The sequence below is a fragment of the Daphnia pulex genome, chromosome 2, assembly GCF_021134715.1.
Source record: "Daphnia pulex isolate KAP4 chromosome 2, ASM2113471v1".
NCBI classification, from domain to species: Eukaryota; Metazoa; Arthropoda; class Branchiopoda; order Diplostraca; family Daphniidae; genus Daphnia; species Daphnia pulex.
In genome coordinates this window covers 3,327,338-3,354,446 of record NC_060018.1, presented here as the reverse complement: position 1 = coordinate 3,354,446, position 27,109 = coordinate 3,327,338, and the positions used below count along the sequence as shown (strand labels likewise).

The following is a 27,109-nucleotide window of genomic DNA, read 5'->3' as shown; positions in this document are numbered from 1 at the left end:
CATAGCTCTAAAATGACTAAACTATTAACTAAACTATTAAATTTTAAAATAAATACAAGTGTACGTGTGACGCCTTCTTGTCATACTCGCAAAATAACTTTGGACAGATATTATACCGGTACAACGATCTAGACGAATACTTTTGAGTGAATTTGTTGCGTTCATAAAAAATAGTCAGAAATCACGAGATTGACGTTGCCAGTTTCCTTAAATCTTTTCCAAAACGGCATGCCCAAAAATTTGGAAAGAATTTTTTCGCTGCTCGAAAATGATTAGTTGATTACGCAAGAAAAATTGTAAAACACTATATATAAATGCACAATAGAGCATCATTCGTGTAGTACAGAATATAAAATGTAGTGTATGGTCCCCCAAACTGAACGGTTTCCAGGCCAACTCATTCAAGTGATAAGACATGACTTGTCATTCCTATTTGCGCGATGATGAATTATTGATGATTGTGCGGTCTGCCTTTCTGGCTTGACCGCGCTCCACAGTTCGCGTGCTTCTTTATTTATTAGGTTTTTTTATGGCTATTTCCGTACGGGGGATTCAAAACATACACAGACGGTGGCCGTGGTGTTATCGATCCAATTCTACCTGGATCGGTCTACGGGCAGCAGCCAGCCAGCCCGTGTAATATGCAGGCGAGGCTCGTTATTTTCTTCTTACGATGATTGCCTTACGTTGCCATGCAGCAAATCAACTCTAGAAACCTGTCGACGACCTGGAAATTGTTTCTACAGACATAAACAAAAGTGTTGGCAGTACACAAAGCCGTTTATTTCGTTTCAAGGAAACCAAAGATACAAAAAAACACGCATCAAAATCATGGGAGTGGGGGGGGGGGAGAATGCATTTTGTTGAGGAAAAAGATTGTGAAAATTCTCCACCGCGTTGTGCATAGCCTATTACATTAATTACTCCTTTCAAATATGGTTAAAAGGTTTTCAAATTTTTTTTTCTTGGGGGTTCATATGATAACAAAAAAGAATACCAACAGAGAGAGGAGCAAAACATTTTCTTTTCTTTCTGAGGAGATGCTGGAGAGAGAATGGGATCCTTTATTTACACACATCCGCCAGCGCGACAGATTGTAAGCCCATCGTCGCACTACCGAAAATTGTTGGGGGAATTTTTATTTTATTTCTTTAAAAAACGACATGGTTGATACTTTTGCTTATTATGACGAAAATCTGGTTTCTTTTTTTTTTGTAAAAAAATTGGATGGATGGAAACAAATCAAACAAACACGAAAAACAAATTCCGCCAGGGAGCGCATCGTCCGGATTAAAAATACTGTCGATTCGCTGGTTTGAAAAATAAGACAAAAATAAAACAAAAATAAAACGCTGCATAGAAAAAAATGGTCTTCAAAGTCAATTAGATGATCCTTTTTGTATGATTGTTTGTGATGTTGTTTTCAGTAATTGTACGGGCCGTACTGCGAACCATAGGCGTAGGGTCCAGGATAAGCATAGCCGTAAGCGTACTGCTGCTTTTGAGGATAGACTGCCGCAGGGAATCACATGAAAGAGTAAGAAAGAAAAAACAACATAAAACATCACCATGCCATTACACTAGGAGCTTCGTGATCAATTAGAATCAATGAGACTGTGGGTGGTGGGTGGGGTGAACGCTCGGGAGCGGAGCGTCCTTTTTTTTTATTTTAAAAGAAATTGCGTCTACAAAGATAAAATAAGAAAAGAAAAAACATTTTTTTCTTCTTCCCTACGGGGTTGTACTCGTCTTCCATCTGGCGTCCGTTAACGTGGCGCGTCCTGATCAAGTCTAACAACTAACAATGACATGACACTGTCTGCGTGCCTTTCTTCACAACAAATCTTCACGACCGAATCCTCCAACTTTTTTTTTCTATCTTTATCTCAAAAGAGACTATGGGAGCGGACCCCCAACCCGAAAAGATACAGACAGGATATGCTGCTCTGATCGTGACAGCTCGACTTCTCACGGTAGCTTCCTCATCTACTCCTTCGTGTTGTGTTGCTTTTCTCGAGTGGTTTTTTCGAAGCAACTCGGCTCACAAGGAGGGAATAAGATCGTGAAATTTGTTTTCTAAGTCATCATCGCAAGAGTCGTGTACATATATGCAAGTCCAGAGAATTCTAAGAAAAGAATGACGAAACGTACCAGGCATGAGGTATTGCATATTGACGGCCTCCTCCTTTTCACGTTCACGGCGCAGGCAAATGGCGGCGCAGGAGAAGAGGATCGACGAGATGAGGGCGAAACCCACTCCGATCCAGGCAATCATGTACGACCTGTTGTTATAACGCAACAATTATTGCAATAATCATTTTTCTTCAAGTCCGCAAATTTATTTATTTGTTACCAGTCGTAGTCGATTTTGGAAGCATCCTTCAAGACCTGAATGAATAGAAAAAGATACGGAATTCACGTTAGTGGGAGCAGTACAGTAAAGTTCACGTCGCACGCGGTCACGGTGAATATATAGAGCACATACGCGCCATATTAGGAAAAACGGGACGCACCAAAATAATAAAATAAACCCGACCAAAGTTGATTATGGGACCCCCGGTTGAATCAAATCAAGTTGCCTATTCCCATTGTTTTGTTCTTTGTGGGGCGCAGACAAACTAGCGTGACCCGATGTATATAGCGGGACCCCTTCGGTTCAGTTCATTTTCCCCCTTTTTTACGACTAGTCTTATCATTATAATTATATAAGGAAGGATAATACCGTTTTGCAAAAGAGGATTCACCAATATGTTTCAGCGTGAAAGAAAATCAACGACTGTAGGTCGAACCAATAAATAAAAACCCCGTCTGAAAATAACGTCAATTTACGAAGGGTGTGGGGGGCAAATTGTATGTGTGTGTAACGGGAAGCCCTTTTCCCCGAATCCTCCACAGTTATTGAGTAAAAAAAATAACATAACAAGAGAGACCGGTCCTTCACAATGAGGTCGATCGTGAGTGTCCGACGGACTTGAAATTCTTGTTTCTCTTTCCGAAAGTTGATTCGACTACTTTTTTGTGTTTAGTTTTCCTGTTCACAATTCAAACCGCCACCATGTTTGAATACATTATTCCCGCTTTGTGTCTCGTATGAGATGGGCAACGGCCGAGACGTGACAGGGCAGAGAAAACGGGAACACGCAAGGGGGAAAAACAAAACAAAAAAACATTTCGAATGTCTTTACCTTGGGGCGGAGGAACTCGCGCTCGCCAACCAGTTTTTCGTTCTCGTAGAATTCGACGCCGTGCCAGAGACCCATGCCGCCAGCGCTAAACAAACCTGAAAGACAAAACCCCAAAAAACAAAATTCAAATCAAATTCGCTTTGAAGAAAAAGTTCCAGGGTTATATTTTAAACAAAAAACTAAATTTTTTTGATTAAGGATGTGAAAAAGACACACAACTAGATCATTTGTGTGCGCTAGTCACATTCTTGACAGCAGCAAGTGAGAGACATTTGAGATTGAGTTCACACACCCCGGAGCCTCAACTTTTTGGGTTGAGGAACAAAAGCGAGATTGGAATGATAATTTGGTTTTTAAATGAAGTAAGAAAAAAAACTGAGAGATGTATTTACATGCGAGAAGCATGAGAATGGCCGTGCTGGTGATGTTGCCCGCTCCTCGGCGCCAACAGCCGACGACTCCGGTCCAAAAGGCAACAAAGTCAAAGAAGAAGGACACGATGAAGAGAGCGATCATGGCGCGTCCCATATCTAGAGAACAAAAATACAGTTGTTATTATTATGATTAAAAACAGTTGTTTTGATGAAACAGAAAAAAAGAAAACTTACGAAGTCGAGCCATGGCATCTTCGCTAAAGGATTTAGTGTCTCCCTTATTGTCCGGGATGTAATAGTCGATGTTGGTGCAGATGGTCTCGACTGGCGAGCGATACGTCTCAACTGTCAAAAAGAAACAAAAAATTATTATTATTTTTGTTTCTATTTCGAAATGAAAAATGTGAATGTCTGGAATGACGTGAATAACAAGACAGGTGGACGGGGGGATTTGCACCAAAAGGAATAAGTAAGAGAAAATGGGGGCACGGTTTCCTGTTGGTGGCCCGCATCCGATGCGGAACGCTGGATATTGACGTCACAACAACACCAGCTTTGACAAGTAAGAAATAATTCGACCCGTCGCCAAAATAAATATAATTTCAAGAGTGAGAGAGAGCGGAAAGAGAAATGGCTACCTGTACACAGTTACACAACTGTCTGTACTTCATAGTTCACTTAAAATATTCCAAAAAAAAACAAACAAGGATCTCTCCCCGGTCATTTACGTGTTCCACTACTACTACCCATTTTCTTCGTCGAGAAAGCAGCGGTTTGCTCTCAATTCTACAGCGTGACTTTTCTTCTTCTTTGGTCGCCCATCAACTGACAATTTTCTATTCGCAATTGAAATAGAGAAGGTTCGTACTTCCACTAGGTCACAATTCTCTTCTTTTTCTGGTTTTATTGGTTGTACAATACACACCTTTGAGATTCTCCGTTGCTTTTGTGAATTTTCCCTTCGAGACATCCATTATCCTTGGAACTAGAATTAAATTTCTTTCTCTGCAGTGCACCCACCCAGCCAGTTTCTCTTGTAACCCGAGAGAAGACATCATTTGCCACTCACAGTTGTAAAGATTGAGGTGAACTGGGTGCCAATTTGGCGGGGAGAAAGTGCGGAAGGAGGAAAGTCAATTCTTCTTCTCCCAGTCTAAGGGTCTTCTCTTGTTTGTTTTTTTGTATTTTTCTTCTTCGAATAAATCAGCAGACGCCCACTGCCCAACATACCATACATGTCCTTAATCTCACGTGTGTGTGTGTATACTCTGTGGAGCCATAGAAAAAGGGGGTCACTCACACACATCTATCTGCGCCATATAATTTGTTTCTTTTAAAACTCCGTTAGCTGACCTGCAAATATAATAACCAAAGGGAAAAAAGAAGAGAGAGAAACTATATAGCCACCAATCTCTCTAGGTAGAAAAATAGGAAACAAATGTGTGGACTGGCCATAGAAGAATATCGGCCAAACGTCACGAATGCTCGGTTACACCCCGCTATCTATCCATACACACACACCACTTGGAATTGTATGCCGCTATGTAGAGAGACTAGTCTTGTCTCACGGTAAATAAGAGGAAGAATGGGACACACAAATTTGTTTTTCTTCGACCGACAATTGCGTGTATGTAGGTGTGTGTGTTTTACGGTGTTTCATGTCCAACCGTGAGTCTGACCTGGAAAGAATAGAACACAACACACAAAAGTCCAACTTAGCGGCACTTCATTTCGTTGCAACCACCGCACAGAACCGGATGAGACGTGTGCGTATTTGGTCGGTTGCTCAGTTACTTTGAAAACCTTGTAACCCAGTTTGTTGTAAAAGTGTACGTAGGAAAATAAAAAGAATATCTTAAATTTTATTTGTTAAACAAACAAAAACAGCTTTCATCTCTCTTTTTCACGACCGATCTCCACCGTGTCATTGTGTATGGAGAGTCTTTGAAACCCGAAATCTTCTTTTAAAAACTTTAGGGCTTTAACATCTGTTGCAGCGTGACTTGCGACACCTTGCACGTTATTTACTCGAATCTCCTTTTATCAAATGTTTTTCAAAGCCAAAGTCGCCATAGGGAAGGTTAAAAACCGCTCAATCAAACAAATCAAAAAAGAGAACTTATTCGACAGAGAAAATGAAAGAAATCCCGCAGCAGTTACAACCATCTTTTTGACTCACGGGGTTGTGTCCGCCCTTGAACTTGGCCCGGGCCAACCGCCCATCAACGTGAATAAACGTTTTGATGTCGTTACATGAAACTGTTAAATAAATATTTTCCCTTTTCATATAAAAATACGATTAATAAAAAAAAAGAACGAAGAGAGCCCAGAATTCTTCCACACAGACACAACAAATCAACCCTGACGAAATATAAAATTATATACGTTTTTAACAACAACAACCAGAAAAATAGTTTCAAGTTGTCTACATTTGGATGCACGCCGTAAATGTGTCGACCAGGAACTAAAAAAACATTTTTTCCCAACTCTCAGGGAAAGGGAAAAAAAAAAGAATTCCGGAATATTAAGGAGGAAGAAGAAGACCGCCAAGGTTTTTTTCTCCCACTCCACCCACCACATCCTATTCTTCCCCAAATTTTTTCATAAAAGTTGGGTTTTTTCCCTCCCGACACATACCTAGAAATATACTGATCTATACACAAAAGAAGTTAACCACATTTTTCCCTCGGTCAAATGATTAGCGCGGCCTCGCCAGCAGCAGGATGAGCTAGGAGGATCTTTTATTTCCCAAAGTTGTTGAGGGCATTTCGGAACAAATTGTGGTGTAAAATAAAAAGAGTTCGCATACTTGGTAATAAGTACCGAGAGACTATTATACGAGCCACTTTCATTATTTACACAAGTTAATGGCAGAGTCGACGGGTCGCTGAACTGTTTTCGGTTGTTGTTTGGCATCCCCATGATTTTGTATCGTTCCGTCACCCTCCATTACAATTTGAGATTATCCAATCGCAACGAACATTTTTGAGGGGGGACTCGTCCAACCAGAATTAAATGTTATTTTTCTTTTTAAAAAGGTACTGACCTCCTTTAGGGACTTTCTTGTCATCGAAGCAAATCCGGAAGAGTCCTTTGGTTCTGGAGAAATACAGAATGTTGCTCTCCAGTTCACCTTGCAACGCCAAGTCGCCTCGAGTCACCTGAGGCTATAATCAATCAAAAATAAAAAAAGAATGGAAAAATGTGTTAAAATTTGAAAAGAAACTACTACTCTTTTTTTCTTTCAATGATTCGACATAGATTCCACACAGACAGACAAAAGTTGCAATTCAATTTCCACGTTCGTGACATTTGGGTTCTTTTTTAATGGCTACCACCACCACATGGAGAAACTTGAATGACTGCGGGGCCTCTTCTTTTCATCATAAAGAAACTTGGGCGAATAATCAAGCATCAATCTTTCACGCTTCACGCTCGTCCTCCATCTTTCATTTCAAAAGAATAAAAACAAGCAAAGTAGTTTTAGCCCTTACAAGTGCCAACGCCCCCCACCCGAAATGGACGATGTGTTACGCCATATGGCGCCAGTGTTTAAGGACGTTAAAAGTCAAAGAAGCGAACAAGAAAATAACCACAAAAACATTTTTCTATAAATACATATAATTTTACCTCGAGTTTGAGACGATCGATGGTAATCCGACTCCAATTATCCGTGGAGAAGGCGATGGCGATCAACGCCACTGAGATCACGGCGGCGATCGTGGCCAACGAGAGTGTGTAGGCCGAACAAGGCATCTTCTTCTTTTGATACTTTTCGTTGATTATTTAACAAGAATTTTCTTTCGTAGATAAAGACAAGAGAGAGAGAGAGTTTTTGGCCAACTAAAATTTCTACCAAAGCCTCTCCCAGACAAACGAAAAACAACCAAAACAAGATGGCGGTGGTAGACACACTCGACGAGAAGATCTTCTTTTCAAGAAGATTTCCCTAGTGCTCAAATTGTTTTCTCCACGTGAATTATTTGGAACGAAATTTAAAAATTTTGATGAAACTAAATGGGAATAAACTTTTTTAGTAGTTAGTTTGTCCCAAATAATTTTTTAAAAACGATCTCAGAGACTTTGAGAAAAACACTTGCTGCTGGCTTTAGAGTTGCTGTACGACTGGGGGCCTGGAGGAATAGTTTGGCTCGATGCCCTGCTCACCCCCACCTTCTTTTTTCTTACCTGGGGATTCTTTCTTTCTTTCTCTCTCCTTCCATGCCTGTCGGCTCTTTTTTCTTTAACTATCCGCCCACATTCCTCCTCACTCCCCACCCACCCACCCATCCGTGAGTTGCCTGGAGATATATACTAGTACTACCTGGTGTGCTGCACCACCACCCCGCAGGCTATATATTTTACCTGTCGGAATTACAATTCATATGAACCTTCTTCTTTCTTTTTTTCTAGCTTTTCTATTTTTCCGCTTGGGAGCGCACACCTTCTTTCATCATTCTTTCTTCTTTCGACTTACCTTTCCACCTGGAGTTTCTTCTCGCCCCCCGGGCAACTCGGAAGAAGAAGCAACAAGAAGAAGAAGAGGAATGATGACATTGGTGGGGGGGAAGCTTCCGAGGACGCACAAAAATGTTATGACGTTTTTTTTAAAAAGAATTTTCTTCTTCTTTTTTTCGCTTATTATCCGCCCGGAATTGTTTTGTGTTCATGGTTGCATTTCATTCCGCCTTCATCACCTTTTTGAAATGAAATTTCTCGGCGGAGGACGGAATTATTTTTTCGCTCGTTGAAGAAGTAGGCGGAGTTCTGGATGACGTGCTCCAAGGACTTTTCTTGTATTCCGGAATTTCTTCTTCAAAGTGCAATCAACCAACAGATGCCATCCACCTCGTAAAAATATTTACAAAAAGGGACCCCAAAAGAAAAAAAAAATTCAATAAAATAAAGACACGCACGAACACGCGTGCATAAGGGGATCGCCTATCTATTTCGGTTTCACCTTTGCGACGGAACGATGGACGCCAACAGCCTTGAACGATCCGTGATTTTCTGTGATGCGCCAAAGTGTAGACTCCCACACACGATCCCGCACGAAATTGACAAAAGAAGTTACTGACTTTTTTGTTTGTTCGGTGCTGCATGGGGCTGTGGAATAACCGAGAAAAAGTTGAGTCACGCGTGAAGAGATTACATTCTATCGTTTGCCCTACCGTATATAATTATATCGGTGCATTTGAACGATATGTCAAAGGATTTTTCCAGTTGATCGGACAGCAGGAACCTTTTTTCTTCTTTTCCTGCGGAGGTTCTGAAATTTATTTGTCTTCCTTTTCGGAAATGGTTGACTCACGAACGAGGTAGATGGCAGGAGTTGATGACGCATACCAAATGTTGTTTTATCCCTCTTTTATTTTTTCCTTAATCGAAAAAAAAATACCGCTCTGGTTGCGTCCCACTTTAAATAATAAATTGAATTCCCAACGAATATACAAGGGCCGAGCAAATCGATAATCGTTTTGCCATAAATCGATCGAAAGAAATAAAGGGGGGAAAAAACGGGTTTTCATCCACATCGCTGACATTGTAAATTAGCTCCACACTTTGGCAACATGCCGTTTGCCTGCTGCTGCTGCAGTTGAATTCTTTTGTTCTCATTTTCTTTTGTTCAAGAAAATCCAACGAATTTTTGTTTTGTTTTCAATTCCACCAGCCGCTAACGCGCGCGCGCGCGCGCAATACAAACCGAGTCGGCGCACCATTTGTCCTCCCCTTTTTCTTCACGATATATATATGAGTGTGCAGTATAGATATATTTATATAACAGAAGCAAAAAGGAACCGAGAGAAAAAGACTCTTGCGGGGAAAAAAAAGGAAGAAACAGGATACCTATATATCGCGGGAAAGAGCTCGGGAGTCTCTCAGATTTTCACATTGCGCACGACGACGGATCGTTTTGGCTCCGGCTCTCTCCTTCTCTTGGCTTTATTATTATATTTATTCCCCGCGCTGCTGTGTTTGTGTGTGTATCTCTACACTCTGTGGTGGTGGTGGTGGTGGCTCATCAGTCTCCGTACGTCGCCGCTCCGGGATCGACGAGTCCCCTCTGCAAGACGGCGGGTTGTATAGCAGCCGAGCGCAACAGCTGCGACTGACTCCCGACACTTTTTCTCTTTTTTTTTTTGTCCAAAACAGCTGGAATGATTGTCGCCCGGCCAACACAATTGGCAACAACATTAACAGGCGACGTAGCGAAAAACTTTTCATCATTATCTATCGTCCATTAAGCTCACACGTAAGTTCTACAACTTATAACTCATTTTTTTTTCGGCTCTGTTCTGTTTATAGTATTTCGACGGAAATCATTTGGGTTGTGTAATATCGACCCGGGTTAATATAGGCCGGCAGAAATCGTTTCTGTCCATATGCAGGTAAACGCCTCCATCAGCCAATCAAACTTTGATGGTAGCTCAAAAATACGGGGGGTTTTTTATCAGTTAAGCTTCTGTTCTTCGCGTGTATAAATAGGCCTACGTAATCTATTATACACAATGGCTCGTGAAAAATTCAATGTCCTCTAAAGGAAAAATGTATATAAAAAAGGGGGGGGGGGAAGAATGACGTCTATTCTTCTGGGAATCGGGAAAGCCTTTTCTTACTCTTTCATGTACCAGTGAGAATAAGAGCTAGACGGTCGTTACAGGACGTGTGCTCGCTGCAACATTTTCAAAGTGCTTTTTCCAGCTCCCTCACACTTGAAGGATTAACTTGCTGCAATAGGCTCGGCAAAAGAAAAAGGAGACAGCCTTTGTAAGAAGAATGACTCCTGGTGGACAAAAAGAGATTGGCCCAGTTAATTCCCTTTTCGTCTAGACGCCACCCACTCCCGATATCTTTGTTTATTAGCGCATCTTTGTCGTCGACGACACCCGCAACTTGAGGACAACTATTAAGGGCCTCTTGCACGGATGAAATTGTGATTTCTACCCGCCAATAAATAACTGGCAAAGCTATTATTATTAATGCCATGATTTGTGAGTCAAAGAAACGGAATCCCGAACTCGATTCCCGTTTTCTTTTTGTTTATGTTTTATGGGTGAGGTCAGTAGATAACTCCCGCACGGGCCAACAGACAAAGTAATAAGAGAAAAAGTTCAAAGGGTTATTGCTGAGACTGCTGTTGCCATTGGCCAAAAGCGGGAGGATCCATCAATCCATCACCCAAGGGGAGTTGGTGCCGTGTACTGCACACACAAGAAAAAAAGTCCATTCCATTTGGCTAGACACATTTTCCTTTCGTGAATAGATAATAGACTTGAGGCTATCTGGCATACTGGGTTTACCCCGAAGGCGGTGGCAGCGGTGGCGGCGAGAGTGATATATATATTTTGCAACAAGGAGCTGTATATACGAAGCTATCACTATAGGAGCTTTTAGCCAGCTCCGGAACTCTACTTATCTCTATCCCAGCGCAGTTCCGGCTCTTCTCTCGATACTCGCCTTTCTTTTTCCAATGTACATAGTATATTGCTTAGCTAATATAACCCCCCTCCCCATCTGGTATAGGAGCACCTCCTTAGACTGTGTGTCTCTCCTCCAGTGTACAATTTGTTTTTTCAAGTTCAGACAAAAATCGATGAGGAGCGTGTCAACGGCAAAATCGCATTAAAATTATAGCTCGCGGTTGGAATTGAATTAACGCAAGGAGATTTTAAATTGCGACTAATGATGATTTGATGTTTCAACAGAGTCTAAATCAATCAAATTAGGCGCCGCGAAATCAATGAGCAATCATGTCACAGCAGTCGTCTGATCCTGGTGAAACGGACGCTCTGTCGGGATTGGACTCGTTTCATCATCTGAAACGTCACGGTCTCCATCAGCGCCAATTGTCGTCGAGTCGCCGTCATCAGCGATGTCGGCCTACGTTGGGATGTTTAATGATCACCGTGGCGTTCACTCTTCTTGGCACGGCTGTAATGATCTCCCACCACTGCATCACCAACTCTTCCATGCATGACAAAAGAGATCCCTCATCCACTACTGTGATTTCTCCCCTTTGACACAATAATCAATTTTTCTCTTTTCTTCTCTTTTTTTAAAATAATTGGAGGCTTTGTCGGCGTCCATTTTCACTGATTACTGGGAGAGGATCGACTACAACGTCAGTTCCATCGACGCCATCGCCCAGCGCAGCAACGGAACTCATCGGCTTACTTGGCTCTTTAACAAAACCGTAAGATATCAACGCGCACACATATCTATATATGCTATAGCTCTATAATATGCTCGCATGTCGTGACACGTTATTATTAGGCCGCGGGAATTTTCTTTCCAGGCCCGATATGTCTACCAACACGACAGAAAAGAAAACCCATCCGATTACTATCAAAGATGTATCCAAAAAATAATTCCGGTGAAATTTTCATTTTGGAAAAAAAGTAGCGAGCTGCTGATAAATTCACGGGACTCGAGGTTCTTGTATCACGAAAATGGTGAACGGCATTATTGAAATAGTGGAAGAATTTTACAATAGCAGCTCAGCGAGATTTACATATAAGAGATTCCATATGTACAAGCCGGGGGCGTTCCAGAGTCTGCATATGATGTGCTGCGTACAGCAGGATCAATATTACGATCGCAACGTGTTTTTATTATACACACACGCCGTTCTCTCTCTCTCTCACTCACGCTGTGGTTACACTACATATAACTCCCTCCGGCAAAACGGATCTATTCTAAATGGTCCTACCCAGTGTGTGTAAACTACAAACATAAATGTATAAGACCCGCTTTTATGGCTGGAATGAAACTGCCTGGGATTTTGAATGGACGTCTGCAGGATCCGCCCGTGACGACGGAACATTCAACTGAACTAGGGTAGGGTCCAACGAGGCGAGCGCGTGTTATCTTTTAATTGAATCAAGTTTCTCCATTCGGCAATCCCCTCCAGACAACAGCAAGTCGGATTGAAAGTTGAGTCGCGAATCTAAATAAGGTCACACACGGCAAACAGCAGCAGCAGGTGCGATAAGTTCGGTCGGAACTGGCGCCAGCTGTCGGCGCTTCCGTCACGCGGGCGGAAGATGTGGAACACACCAAAAAACTTCCTTGCGCCAACACAACTCCAACTTGTTTGTTGAGACTTTTGTTTGTCTAATCCACTTTCGCGGCTTAGTTGATAACAACTTTATTTTAAAGAAATTCCTTTCACGGATGAAATTTTATCATTTTCGCCCAGGTGGCGCGGATCGTTTTGAATCCGCTGGCGTCATCATCGACCGCCGGTGGTAAATTATCAGGCCGGACTCCATCTTCGTCTAATTCCTACCTGCTGCCAAAGCGCAACGCATCCAATACAACAACAACAACAACAGCAGCAACAACCCCAATCCGACCCAACGATGGGCTTTCACTGGACCGGCCGTTCGGCGCCCCAAATTACGTCCAGTTCGCCTCAATCGACCGCCAACAAGAAATATCCAAGGTAGTACTACACACACACACATATAAAAGTTGATGATTCATTCATCACCACCCAGCAACGGTATAAACAACAACTCGAGAGACTCTTGGCAGTCGGCAGAAAAGATCGATGAGCAACTGCAGAAAATTGATCAATCAATGGCTGCGTGAGTCCATCAGCAAGGCTCTTTCACGAAAATTTCTTTTTCCTTTTTTCTTTCATTATTTCAGCAAAGATGGAGCGGATTTAGTCATCCGGAAGACGGAGCGTTCAACAAGTCCCGGATCCTCTCGAGGCGTAATAGGAGGCACGCGACGTCGAACGGAACGCACCGTCGTAAAAAGCGGGCCGGCAGCACCCGCCGTCGTCCCGATTCTTTGTTCTACTTGATCCCGCTCCACGGTGGCATCTGGCATCTTTGCGTCGATCTTCAGAGTAAAGAAATAAATCCTTTTTCTTCTTCCCTTTTATTTTCGGGGGGGTTTCCTATCTCTGGGGGGAAAAGAAAAAACAAAACAAGCCTCCATTAGCAACCAGTTTCTTGTTATATGGCCACTGGGCGGACTACGCACAGTCCGGAGAAAATGCATATATCTAAGACTTGATATAACTTCTATTGGAATTTCTATGCACCGATATCTTTTCATCTCCAGGGGGAACGCGGACCTCTTCCGTTCTCTCGAAAGAATGGAAAAAAAGAAAGTTAAGCTTATTTATCTAAATATGAGATCAATCCTAAGCACTAGAGAGATCCATCAGATATATTTTAAACAAAGGATTGCTTCTTCTTTCCTTTTGTACATCTAAAATTATTTCTCCGACATTTTGTTTTAGACTACCGAATACGTTAAATTGAGCAGTTGTTTTACATCAATTTAATAATAAAACAAGGCGCGCAAACATATTTTTCTTTTATTTTCACGCACGAATTGAATTGCAAAACTTTTCGCGGTCTGATTGCCATGTCCTACGCCGGGAATGTTGTTGTTAGTTTTTTAATAGATCAAACATTCCCAATCGATAACTGGATCGTTGCCGTTGAGAATCTCGGCTCGAATATAAAATATATATATTTTTGATGTACCGTTTTAACAGACGACCAACTGAGAATGCTACAAGAAATGGGCCTCGACCGTGATGCCTGCACAGAGTACCTCGCCACTAGCGGAGCTTTAGCAGCTTCCGGCGTTGAAAATGACGCATTTCGCGTGACGTCCAACTACCTAAATCATCACGTTCAATCCAGTAAGTGAATACAACTAGCAGTATATTTTGAAAATTTCACTGATGTAGCTACTACTACAACTACATTGAAATATCGCCCAAAACTTTCTTAATTACGCGGCTGGCGAAATCCCTGCAGCGATGCCTAACGCGCATACATAAATCCAAGTTGTGGATATAGACTAACTCAAACCCCAGCTCACCAACTCTCTCCTGTGTAAATGAATAACACTGGCTGATGGTTTCCTCACTCTCTTCGATTCTATAACAAATCCTTTCAGAAATGCACAATTTATCGATCTCTTGCGCCATGGTCTGCGTTATTCTCCTGGCGTCAGCTGCTCTGCTCGGAACTTTCGGAATTATGAAGCGTCAAATCAGCGCAGTGCTCATTACTGGAGTCATGTACATTCTAGCAGGTTTGTTGAAAATTTCACATTTAGCCCGGGTCAGGACAGAGTATATTATTATTATCGAGTTAATGCCAAGTGATTTGAAACAAAAAAATGGGAAAATAAACGGGAGTTTAAAATCAACGGGAAATGGTTTCTAATTTCTGTTCAGCTCTCTTTGCCGTCTTCTCGCTCGTCATCATGCACTGCAAGCGAAACAGTCGGCGTGAAACGGGCTTTGTTGACGATCCGTTAGTGAATCCAGTCGAGTACAACGAGGCTCGGATCTTTTCAAACAGCTGGTATAAGAAATGAAATGAAAAAATCTAAAACATTTTCTCTTTTTCTTTGCTTCCAAGCGATTTGTTATTCAATTTTTCAACAACTTTTTTACAGGTCAATGTTACTCGGTTGGGCTGGCTCTGCGGTCATTTTCGTCGCCAGTATTTTTTGGCTATTTCTGGCCAAGGTTATGCGATACAATCAACTGACGTTCTTCTTCTGAGTTGCTGCTCCAGTATATACCAGGAGAGTGTGGTTGTGTGTGTTTGTGTGTGTGTGTGTGAGTGTTCTATTTACCTCGGAGGTTTGGTTCTTTTTATTCTGTTTTCTCACTTTTTTTTATTTTCATTCTCTAACTCGGAAAACGTCACGCGCCACCACTATACGCCCGTTTCTCCTTAACCGTTGTTTATTGTATCGACGTGTTTTTATCTCGAAGAAAAAAAGGGTTCCCTGAGCATACTATATATATATACACTGTACGACGCCAAATCATGCCAAAATATACGTATATACTATATATTACAATACAAAGAGTATTATATGATACCCAACGTCAACCGACGACAAGATGAATTTGGAATGTTTTTTAATTAACATGGGAATTCTCACATGACACCGCAGCCCCTGATATTTCGTTTGACACAAATACGACCGGATACGGTTTTGTAATAAGCGGATGTTGTCGGAATATTTGTCAATCAACAAGTTTCTTGGCAAATGGCGCTGAAGTTGCGGCGTTTGTATTTTAATGACTTTGTCGGAGTAGGAATTTGTTACTTTTGAGTTGCCATAGAAACAATAAAAGAGGATTATATCGATGTGGGTACAACAAAGCGCCCCATTTTCCTAGATAATGACTGCATCGATTGCCAGCCACACAGCACACACCAACGAGAAATAAATAAGTGATCAGCACAGACAATAAAACAAACAAGCTGGGGAAATTGCATTCGAGCGTACTGAAATTCTGAAGACAACGCGTAATTCTAGACGTTTTTTGATTAGTTATCATAGCGATTAGACATTCTAAACTTCTAAACTTCAGAGAAATGTCACGTTATGTAACTAGTCGTATTCAACCCAGTGCACTGAGCTTGGCATCATTTTGTGAACTATGAATGGTAAATTTCTCCTCTGTTAATAACAAAATGTTTACGGTAAAATCATTTGGTTTCTGTCTTAAATAAGAAAAAAGAAACCGACGAATTTATCGATCAATAAAGAAAGAAAAGAAGTACTGCGAACGGTTAACAGGATTCAAGTTAAAATGACACATTCCCCCTCCATGTGCCTGTTTAGCTCAGTGGTAGAGCGCTAGTCTCGTAAACTAGCGGTCATGAGTTCAATCCTCATAGCGGGCAAATTCTTTTATCGGCAAAATATAGAGTTTCACAACAAACGACTCATTTTACAAAAACAAACCTGACCACAAAAAACATTTTTCAACACTTTTGCTTCCATTTAAAACATTTCAACAGCGTTACAAACATTACGAAATTAATTTGGTGACTTACTCTTTTGGTTGAATGGCCGTTGTAGTGTCGTCAAACTGCTAGTCACACACAAGTAAAAGTAAGTAGGTCAAATTTTGGGAGAAATTTCCCCCAAAAAACGAACGAATTGCATTAACATGTTTAACATGTTGATTGTATCGTTGCGAAGTATTTTTCATGAACTGGGTAATCACTTTTTTCGAAAAAAAGAAAGCACTCACATGATAGTGATAAAGCACGTGCAAAAAAATGGCTGATCACAACAAACACCAAATTTAGCACTTGTTTTGTTTTCCTTTTCTATTTAACAATCGGCACATTTACGGAGCACTCGAGTGTGATGCACAGCAACAGCTGCAGACTAGTCACGTTGCTTTCACCATCGTTGCAACGTTTCTGGTAATTAGGCTAATTGTTCTACACCCACGCTTTCTGATGATCAAATAAAACCCAAGAATCAAAAAGCTCAACACGCCAGCCAAGCAATTACGTGTTTGATCTATATATCTCCTCATTATTAATCAATATAATTTTTCTTAGTAACCTGTCGATAAAGAAAATTGATTTAACTTTTGTTGCAGTAGATTTTGGCCGGATCTTGACGTAAACCTTAATTTCAAACCGGGCAATCAGTTGTTGGTGCCACTCACGTTTTAATGAAGATATTCAATGTGTTGGCGACATATTGTTGGCTCATAAAGAAGTTTTTTTTTTCGAGCTCGGGGAATAGGCTAGCACGATAACCCAGGGCTGTGCCCGTGACAACAAGTCATTATTAATACTTGACGTATTTTTTTCGGGGCGTGACCGAGTTTTCATCGCTTGTTTTATTATTAGCGCTAATGCTAATGATCTTTTGGAGTTCCAGTGGATTCTGCCAACTTGGATTTCAGAGGGCCTTAACATCAACAAAGACTCGTTCATCGTCCTTGGAACTAGCACGGAATATTCCAGTTCTTTTCATCTTTTTCCAAATTTTAATCAAAGAGAAAAAAAGATGCTGCACCAAGAGAGAGAAAAAGAAAATCGTTACAGATTCAACCGCGCGTGAATAAGTGCAGTGCCCTGGTACTTATTTTTGAATCGAATCTTTTTTTCGTGTTTTTGGGAACACAAATTTTACACGGAAATAAGAAGAATCAACGCCGTCATTATTTTTTGGACAATAGAACGTTCTTGTTTTTGCAGATTTTTTTGCAGTTTTGCATATTTACATTAAGAATTACAATTCACCAGCATGTCAGCGAAAGAGAGGAGCGGAGGTAATAGAAACAAAGCACATCTTTTTCATATTCTTCTGGATTGCAAACCATCTCGTAACTTTACAGATAGGAAATAAGGAAGGAAAAGAAGAATGAATAGAAAACAATGGAGGCAGTTATTATGTAGACAGGTTGTTGTCGAATCGATTAATTAACACGTACGCAGCTTATACTAACTTAATTATTTTCTGTTTTACTTTACACGCTCAAACAAACAAAGAGAGAGATGAAAAGAAGAGTTTAGGCAGGGGACAGGCACGCAATAAATCGCCTTTTTAGTAGAAATCGCAATATCGGAAGCTTTTTATGACATAACACGGGAACAACAAAGAGAAGAAATGAAATTTTCGTTTCTCCTTTCATCAAAAATTAGTGGCCATCGGATCAAGACTCGAAGAGCGTGCTTCATTAGAGACAATCTAAACAATTCATGCATTCTGAGACCTCCCCCAAAATTGCTAAGCGTTTTATAATTTTTTTTCTTTTCATTATGATTTTTTTTTTGTTTTTAAAGAGGACGACATCATCAATTTCACGAAGCTTTTGTAGGAAACAGAAAGAGAAAAAAAAATGATTGAATAATCATAATTATGATAATAATAATAATAACGCAAACAACCAAGCCAAGGCTAACCGTTAGGGAACGCGTGAGCGAGCGCTATTGTTGAATATATCTCAGTAACAAATGGGAATAGAAAAGAGGGTCGAAAAAAAAAGGGGATCAAGCTCAAGAGAGAGAAAGTTTGGGGAGACACTGGTCAACTTCACTATAATACACTGGTCGATAAATAGAGAGAAAGAGGAGATCATTTCCTCTCTTACTCCATTGGTAAATTATATGATGGCGTGAGGGGGGTTTCTTCTTCTTCTACGTGTTACGCGATCCAATTTTCTTTCTTCTTCTTCTTCAACCATTTTATGTGTGTGTGTGTGTATGTTATTGATCCGGACAGAATACAAAGAGTGAACTAACCGCGGTGTGTCTGTGTTGTGGAGGGTCCTATAAAATAATCCCACCAGGACGGTTATTCTTATGTTTCCCTCCTTTTCCAAAAAAACTTGGAAAGTAAATAGAACGAGAGGCACGATCTCGCATCTAAAGGGGGAATTGAAAACGCAACGAGAGAGACTCAGGGAAACGGGAAAAGAAAAAAAAATTATCATCTTGGATATAGTGGAATGTTGGTAAACTAAGAAAAAAACCAAGAAAAAAAAAATAATATTATGAATTGGTGGGCTCGAATGCAATACTCCATCGCAGCAACAACAACAAAAAATATCGAAGGTTTGAAAAGGAAAGACATAAAACAAAAACAAAAATTAACTTGACAGGATGAGGGGAAACCGCAAAACCACATTGGCAGGGCAACCAGAATCTTAATTTATTATTTTCTTTTTATGTTTGTTTGTCTCGTTACCCTGGATTCAAGGCTGCAACTCTCACTTTCCGTCACTGCGTGCGTGTGTGTGTGTGTGAGAGAAAAACACAAACCTATCAGTGTAGGTTGATGTAATATAGGCAGCAATGGCCAAAAATAATGATAATAATAATAATTTCAAAAAAAAAAAAAGACAGAGAAAGTAACAATCAATTAGAGGCAAGGTAGCGGTGAATTCAATGAGCTACTGGTCTGACGGAGAAGAGAGAGAGACTGTGTGGATGGACGAGATGTGAGGGAGGAAACAACGACAGAGCAATAAAGTGTGTTTCTGTTTCACCTGTTGTTTAGGCTGTAAAATCTAGCCTATCCCATGACAGGGTGTTACCCAATCCTGGTAGCTTCATATCCGTGTCTTCCAATGCGAAGAGATCCGTGTAAGGATCGGAGGACAGACTGGAAAAGAGCGGATCGCCTGATATCTGTTGATGATGTTGATGCGACGGAGGTGGATGATGCACCGGTTGATTCAATTGATTTAACTGATTCGGCGTGTGAGAAAAGCTCTGATGAGGCTGCTGGTGCAGCATGAAAGGATGTTGGTCGGACCCCAGGCTGGAGAATCCCGAGGTGGACGACGAAGTGGACGAGGCCACTGATGAGTTTGAAGACAAGGGCAACGACTGGGAACCGTTCAATGGCGGTAGGAGCGTGTCGAGCCAATCGGAGACATCCATCTCCATGGCCGTGACTTCGTCGTTGCGTCCATCGACGGAGACAATGGAAGGCGAAGGCGTGACAGCCGAGTGCTGCGCTGTCGTGTGGTTCTCGTAGACGCCCAACTCCATGGCCTCACCCAGGGAGTCTAGGTCTAGATTGAGGCCAAGCTCATTGATGTCTATGTAGGGAAACTTGATCTCTGTGGCCGAAACAGCTGGATGAGAAAGTTGCGTCTGTTGCTTTGTCAATAGATGAGATGGAAGAGGCGGAGGCATTGGTGGAGGATCACGGGGAGTCGTCGGCGTGACAGGATCGTGAGCGGCGCTGGGAGGCAGCTCACCGTTGCGGATTAGTATATCCAGCACGTCGTCCACTAGTTGTGATTTGATCGAAACGCGCGGTTTCAACGAACTGCTGCTGCTGCTGCCCGAGGAGGGTGTCGTATGGTTGCCCAGCATCCGAGATGCTTCGCTGTAATTGGGCGGAGGTGGTCTCCGAGGATGTGATGTCTCGGATGAAGGTTGTGAAGAAGATGATGTTGCTGAAGGAGATGCGAACACGGTCTCTGGCATATCACCAGAGGATTGTGATGACGTTGCAGAGTTGTTGCGAGACGCTAATAACTTGGCGGCGTTCCGGTTGGCCCTGGCCGCAATCCGGCTGGAAGTCGTTCTACTCGACGCCGCCGGAGAACTGGGGGGCGCTTGCTGCTGGATTTGCTGCAACTGTTCCAATTGCTGCTGAATCTGCTGTTGCTGGATCTTGAGCTGGAGATGCTGCTGGAGTAGAAACCTTTGCTGCGATTTCGGATCGTTCGCCGTCACCACCGCCGCCACATTGGCAATTTGTTGGGCTTCTTCTTGAGCGGATGCCGCTGCCTGCTGTCTCAGCATCTGTTGTTGTTCCATCAGCACGCGTTGCTCCTCTTGCAGTCCGCGCACCAAGTCGTCAATTTGTTGTTCGACTGGCTGTTGTGTCGACGACACTGGCAACGGCGGAGGCGTAGGCGGGGCTTCCAATTTGATGTCAGTGCCATCCAACGTGTTGGTTGCATCGTTCATTTCAATGTCCATGTCCATATTGATGACAGAAGGAGGACGGACGGAACCTGGACTGGGTGACATTGAACACGAAGCCGCCGAGCTCGTTGGTGACAGCGAAGGTAATAACATGTCACTACTGCCCGCCCTGAAACTGCTGATGCTTCCATCCAGACTACTGCACGAAACTCGTCGTGAGGCGTTGCTGGCCGGAGGTGAAGGCATAGGTCCCACGTCTTCAGCCAACAACATTTGCGACGACGACGACGTCGGGAGCGGCTGTTGTTGCAATTGGCTCTGCGATCCGCGACGAGACAAGGACCGGGTGGCCGTTAGTGTTCCTTCCTCGCCGATAAACGGCCGTAGACGATCAATTAACTGCGGCTTCGATCCGGAAACGGGCAAGTTACGCTTCTTCAATTCAGCCTTCAAATCGCTGACCTTCATTTCCTCTAGCCGGACCGTGATTCGAGTTAAATTGCTGGGCGTGGTGGAAGCGACAACGGAAGTCACCGACTCTGAAAGGCTAGGGGATGGTGAAGGAGCCGCGGCGGAGCAATTCGAAGACGGCAGGGATGAACTGACGGCCAGTATCGCAGCCGTCAAATTGTTGGCAGCATCTTCCCCACTCGCTGCTGCTGCTGCTGCAGCAGCAGCTGCAACAACGGCGGCATTGTGAGCCGACGGACTGCTGCAGGGCGGTTTGGCCGGCAAGATAATTTGCGGGTATTTGTGTTGCCATTCCAGTTGCCACTGGAGGAACAATTGCTGCTGCTGGAGTAGAAGTTCGTACGAAGATTCCACATCAGATGGGATGGCCGGCTGCAGTTTTTGTGCATTTGGCGGCCCTTTGTACTCGTGGAATTTAATGGTGCGCGGCTTTGGCGGACACTTTTGTTTCGACTTCTTCCGGTTACGGTTTTTCGAAATATCCAAAGCAGTCTTGATGACGACGGGCAATGAGCTTGAAGAGGAAGGCACAACTGGAAGAGGTGGAGGAGGTGGCGGAGGAGGAACGGGAGCTTGCTCCACTTTCTTTTGTGGTTGCGGCGTAGGCATGGGCATCGGCGGAGGTGGCGGCGGAGACGGCGCCACCACCAGCGAAGTGGCCGGCGATGCAACGGAGCTGAGCGATCCGGGGCTTGAAGCCACGGTCGCAGGGCTGGAGGAAGCTCCTGCTGCCGTCATATTAGAGGTCCCAGCGCAGCCAGCCATTCCTCCATTGCTCAGGCATCCATCTAGCGATCCATCCTGGCTGGGAGACAGGGCACCTTCAAATTTAAAACAAGCAAGAATTCGTCAAATACAACGTACGCGTATCAAAAGAGGGAGGGGGAGGGCATTGCTCTGATTTTACCTTCCGAACTGCTATCGTCCCCTTCGGGTGTGACGTAGCGGATGGGATGCGACGGTCGGATAGCAGATCCTTCACAAGTCGCTCGAAAAGAAATCTGGCCTTCTGTTGGATGACGAGATCAAAAGAGAGAAAAGCGTCAGAATCTGATCCGATATAGTTAGGTATGGAACGACCAACATTCCACGTTTGAATACCTTTGACAGCTCGCTCAACGTTTTCGTCTGTATGGAGGATGTTTTTCTGGATCAACTCCAGCGGGCCAGGCCGGTGAGACAATTGGTCGTTGAGCGAGTCGGCCAATCGGGCCCGTTTTAGCATGCGCTGACGCTCAGCCAGCGATGGATCCACTTTGCCTGTGTCAGCTAACAGAAAGAATAGAAATTTTTCAATTGGGTTACACAATGGGGGGAGAACAAAAAATTGTAATTAAATACCTTCGAGGATGTGCTGGCGGATGAGCTCAGTCCGGTCCGGTCTGTGTTGAATCTTGTGCTTAAGCAGGTCACCCATTTTGGCCCGTTGCAATTTCTGGCGCTGCTCGTGGAACGATGCTGGAGTCTTCAATGCTGTTTGTGTGTCCATTTTTATTACACGTGAAACAAACGCAAACAAAAAATGTCGTTAACGGAAACGTATAACCAGAGATCGAGAAGAAAAGAATGCTTTATCACTTACGCGGCATGATTCCTTGGTCCACTAATTGCATGTAAGGCCGTCTCATCATCAGCTTCACCTTCAGGGCTGCAAAGAGAACACAGAAACGTTAAGGGGGGTTGCTAAAACTATGTTGCCATCGTGGCAAAAGATTTCTCATCAAAGTGACGCTAGCGGCGAGACGGCGCCAAATGTTTGATCCAACGCGTTTTCTTCTTTTCTTTCTCCCCTTTACAACTTGTTACTTCATATCGTCGAAAAATTTCGGTGGAACGGATGGCTTGGCTTCCATCCTGTGCCAAGCCAACCGCACAATTCTGATTTTAATGAAGAATATCACAATCTCGGTTTTAAAAATGAAAGAAAAAGTAAGAAAAAACAAAATTTCAGTTCAAACGGCGTCGTCATTTCGTCGTTTGGTTTAGCGGTAATTTCAACACAAAATCGCAATTGGTCGTTTTTCTCTAAATGGAAAATGACGATTTACTCAACACAACAAGAACAGCGTTAGCTCTAAAGAGGGTTTATGACCTGTGAAATCTCTCTCTGCCCCATCTGTAAATATGTTTTTAAGACTTTGCAAGAGAAAGTTGCTAAAAACTAAACATCACACAAATCCTGGCGCTTATATTATTTATACATTGAAACTATTTGTCGACGGAAGTAAACGAATGCGAAAATGACTTTGGCTCTCTCACATTGCTTGTTGCGATCCATGCATTTCTGTAGCGGAGAGTCGTCCACTCTGGGCGGTGACGAGGGCGACGACGAGTCGGAATCGGATGAGGAGGAGTCTTCCGACTTGTCACTGCCTCCTCCTCCTTCGTGCTCAGACAACATTTCGTAGTCCGCCGTCCGGTCCTTTGGGGTTTACGAGTTTCGTCATCAGAGTTTTAGTTACGAAACCCGAGTCTTGCGTAATTGAATGATTACATACCTCAAACCAGTGCGGATAAACCGAGAGGAGAAAATGGAGAAGGTCCCGATCCAAATGGACCGTCCAACGGCGATCTTCCAAAGAATGAGACTCGCAAGGTCCGCCGCAATCTAGTTTAAAAACGAACGTGAAACAAAAGAACTGCGGTTAGTGCCAGTGAGCCAGAGAGATATAATAGAAACACACCCGAGGGTATATTTTAGCGACATAAAACATGTTTCTGCCGGACACACGTTGAAAGAACTTGCAAGGCCGTGTCCGGAATAACCAGACACGCATAGACAAGGAGGAGGAAGGAGGGGGAAAAAAGTGTAGCAGCAGAAATAAGAAAATAAAAAAGGAAAAATCCTCTTCGTTTCGCTATTTTGATCCGCTGCGTAGTGATGACTCGGTACTTATCGTGGATGTATTTTTGTGACCTTGCCAAAAAGACTTTTTCAGCTTCGACTTGTAAAAAATCCTTCATCTCTTTAAAGCCCTAACGAGAAAAAATCACCTACAACAACGACAGCACCATCAAACAAAAAATGAAAATGGGAGCGAAATAAATACAAACGGGCGGATCCACACACAACGGTGACCGGATAGGATCGACAGACGACAACCCCGCCCAACGACAGCTCTTACAATTTATACGAAAAAGCCGTTGGTCCGTACATTTTCGTGACTTTCCTCATAATCAAAGTCGTAGGGTGGAAAGGAAAAAAACAAAAATTCGGTGATCGCGCGTCAGCGGAATTAAGTGGCATTGGAATCAATGGCGTGTCCCGAAATAGTCGTCTCGGCCATGACCAGGAAAGTTTTTAAAAATAAATCTTAAAAAAAGAGAGAAAATAAAAAGTAGTATTCCTTTGTGCATTGATTTCGAGCAGTAGCAATAGTCGCCAACAACAACTTGAAATTTTTTTTAAAAAATTATGATTTTTAAATTACTGAAATATCTGCCCAGTGAGTCAGTTGACGTCAATCCCGTTTGGCTTTCGGCCGCCCTTCACCGTACAAACAGACACATCCGACCTTTTCATCTTTTTTTCGCCCAACGTAATGGAACTGGCAAAGAGAGAGCGATGGGCTGAATGCAGCGGGAGCACGGCACACAAGGTAACATTTTAGAAGATGTTGACGGATGGTATGGAAAGTGAACGAGGGCGGCATAAAATAGGTCAATCGATGTGTGTGTGTGTGTTCCAAGCATCCGGTGGCTGTTGCTTCAAGGATGGGAGAATTTCAAATTGGTTCCTCTCCAATCGTTTGGGATAAACGGGCTCATTTGCAACGCTTGGGCCGCGTGAGTTATAAACGAGCTAATCGAAGCATCCAGAAGACTGAAGAAGAACTCACGATGGGATATTTTCTCACGTTACAACGTCGTCCATTAAACTAACCTGTTCGCATCGGAAAAAGGCTGTCGCGCTTTGTCTTTCTAATTTAGCGTTCACCAAAAGCAATCTACGAAAAACTTCTCGGTGGCTCTTGCAATGTTTAGAACAACGAGGCTGATTTTCCTCGCCACCGTCCGCACCCTCCGCCACTAACACGCCGTTCTCTTACACCCAACTCTTTTTTCTGTCTCTCTCTCTGTATGTGTGTGTTGGGGTCGGTTTCGTTGAATCTGACTGGGGAAATCGTACCACGCCGGTAAAAATACATTCGACATGCCCAAACAAACATTCCAGCGTCGTTGGGAGAGAGTACACACACACACACACTAACGCGAAGAATCTATTTCCCCTCTACCCAATTTGTAAAAAAAAAGGAGGAATAGGCATTTCCCTTTGCTTCCTACTCTTCGAGGCGAATATAATTAGGCTAATGTGTATTTGAGAGGCTGGCTAAATTTAAAACCTGGGCTAGACGTAGACGAGAATAAGAAGGGAGCAAAACAAAAAGTCGGATAAAAGACTTTTGCGTTGGCGTTTGTTTTTGTTCAAGAGGCTCTCTCACCTCGGCAATAGGAGCAACTCACGGTTGCGTGAGTGCCGAAAGTTGTTGCGACAGTGTCCGTCAAGGTGCTCACAGGCATTTGAGAGGGGTGGGTGGGGGGATCGACACCAATCAAATGGGAGGCGATGAAATCAAGGGTTTTTTTCCGTTCAGCAATAGAGAAGCCACATGATTGTTAGCGAGTCGATTTGAATCAGTGGAGAGCGCGTAGGAAGGACTGTGGCTGATCCGTGGCCGACACGCGGGCGCCGACTGTCGACTGGCGGATGATAGCCGGAGAGAGACCCCAACTGAGTCGAAAGGGGCATACAGAGATGTGATTAAAAAGAAAAGAAGACGGAAAAACGGAAATCTACCAGCCCAGCGATGCCTGGGTAACTATTAAGATGGAGAAAACGGCTAAGGTTGTGGCGGCTTCTTCACGGGGCGCACACGGGGCTGTTCTTCTTTTCTCTATGTTTCTCCCTTAAGCTCCGGGCAGCAGACGTGTTTCGTTTAAAAATAGAAGCAAGGCGTCGCGAGAGATCGTTGACGGTCTGTACGAAAAAGAGTGGGCCAGCGAACAAGCGCCGCACGCTGAATGTGTTGCCTGGAAGACAAACAGCTGCCAGAATGGAAGGGATTTTCATCACACACAACTGCAGGGAGAGCTCTCCTTTTACCCTCTCCGATTGTGTGCACAATAGAGAGGTAATGCACAGCTGCACAGGGTTCACACAACCATTTGGCTGTTTTAGATGTACACACCTGTGTTTTGATATCACTGCTTCCCCCGTGTGTGATTAATGACCAACTCTGGCAATCTACGGTTTGAGTCTGTCCACCTAAAGTTGTGAGGGGCCAGCACTCTGGTTCACTGGACTGGATGTGTAAATGGGCAACTAGATTGTCGGAGCAGATAAATGCACCTCTGATGTAGCTTGGTGGGCAACCTCACAGCAGCAGACTTGGCCAAATGAATGACTATAAACAGTTCCACTGGAAACGGGGAGAAAGCTCCAAACAAAAAGAATAAATATTTATCAGGCTTGTTCCTCCACAGAAGGCCACCACCCCTTGCGACAAGACACCTCGGATTTTGTTCATAACATACGCACGCACGAACACACACACACACACGAACTGCAGCCAGTACATAGAATGAGAGAGAGAAGGAGAGGAGAGAGAGCTTCTCAACCAAAACATGCTGGTAACAACTTACTGAATATTTCGCAGCCCGGTCGAGGCCGACGTTTGATGAAAAGCTGCCACGATAGCCGAGATTGAAAATCACCAGATTACACAAAACAAATCCAATTTGACGTCAAAATTCCCGTTAAAACAGCTTTATTTTCACGAAACAAATTCAACTGCTGTGTCTTTCCATCACTCCATTCCTCCAAAGAATTGACAACGTCCTACAGCGTTGCCGATACTTTATTATATCGCCCAAGAGCGCA

At 43.2% G+C, this 27,109-nt stretch overlaps 3 protein-coding genes, 1 long non-coding RNA gene and 1 other non-coding gene across 8 annotated transcripts; 2 read left to right on the top strand and 3 right to left on the bottom strand.

Moving 5' to 3' along the window:
- Nucleotides 1–761: 761 nt before the first annotated feature.
- Nucleotides 762–7,752, bottom strand: LOC124188400. The gene is made up of 8 exons (XM_046581005.1): nucleotides 7,190–7,752; nucleotides 6,606–6,726; nucleotides 3,794–3,904; nucleotides 3,578–3,715; nucleotides 3,186–3,280; nucleotides 2,354–2,388; nucleotides 2,152–2,282; nucleotides 762–1,512 (listed from the first exon to the last, which is right to left on the bottom strand). The coding sequence occupies exons 1-8, from the start codon at nucleotides 7,313–7,315 to the stop codon at nucleotides 1,424–1,426; spliced, it is 846 nt and encodes a 281-aa protein (XP_046436961.1). The 5' UTR covers nucleotides 7,316–7,752; the 3' UTR covers nucleotides 762–1,423.
- Nucleotides 7,753–9,710: 1,958 nt separating this feature from the next.
- LOC124188399 lies at nucleotides 9,711–16,519 on the bottom strand. Its single transcript, XR_006872349.1, has 2 exons — nucleotides 16,399–16,519; nucleotides 9,711–13,475 (listed from the first exon to the last, which is right to left on the bottom strand). It is a non-coding gene; the product is annotated as an uncharacterized LOC124188399 (long non-coding RNA).
- Nucleotides 11,311–15,401, top strand: LOC124188396. The gene is made up of 8 exons (XM_046581001.1): nucleotides 11,311–11,493; nucleotides 11,631–11,753; nucleotides 12,759–13,004; nucleotides 13,214–13,418; nucleotides 14,079–14,228; nucleotides 14,489–14,626; nucleotides 14,772–14,901; nucleotides 14,996–15,401. Exons 1-8 carry the CDS (start codon nucleotides 11,311–11,313, stop codon nucleotides 15,102–15,104), a joined length of 1,284 nt encoding a protein of 427 aa, XP_046436957.1. The 3' UTR covers nucleotides 15,105–15,401.
- Trnat-cgu lies at nucleotides 16,174–16,245 on the top strand. The gene has a single exon. It is a non-coding gene; the product is annotated as a tRNA-Thr (tRNA).
- Nucleotides 16,520–17,528: 1,009 nt separating the features above from the next.
- Nucleotides 17,529–27,084, bottom strand: LOC124188394 (myocardin-related transcription factor A-like). 4 transcript variants are annotated; one of them, XM_046580993.1, is made up of 9 exons: nucleotides 26,872–27,084; nucleotides 25,671–26,666; nucleotides 23,727–23,836; nucleotides 23,488–23,650; nucleotides 22,811–22,876; nucleotides 22,570–22,701; nucleotides 22,330–22,497; nucleotides 22,136–22,237; nucleotides 17,529–22,049 (listed from the first exon to the last, which is right to left on the bottom strand). In XM_046580993.1, the coding sequence occupies exons 2-9, from the start codon at nucleotides 25,747–25,749 to the stop codon at nucleotides 19,366–19,368; spliced, it is 3,504 nt and encodes a 1,167-aa protein (XP_046436949.1). In that variant the 5' UTR covers nucleotides 25,750–26,666; nucleotides 26,872–27,084; the 3' UTR covers nucleotides 17,529–19,365. The 4 variants fall into 4 exon arrangements, with proteins under 4 accessions (XP_046436949.1, XP_046436951.1, XP_046436952.1 ...); XM_046580995.1 differs by lacking the exon at nucleotides 25,671–26,666; XM_046580996.1 differs by lacking the exon at nucleotides 26,872–27,084 and having other exon boundaries at nucleotides 26,418–26,666.
- Between the last annotated feature and the right edge of the window lie 25 nt (nucleotides 27,085–27,109).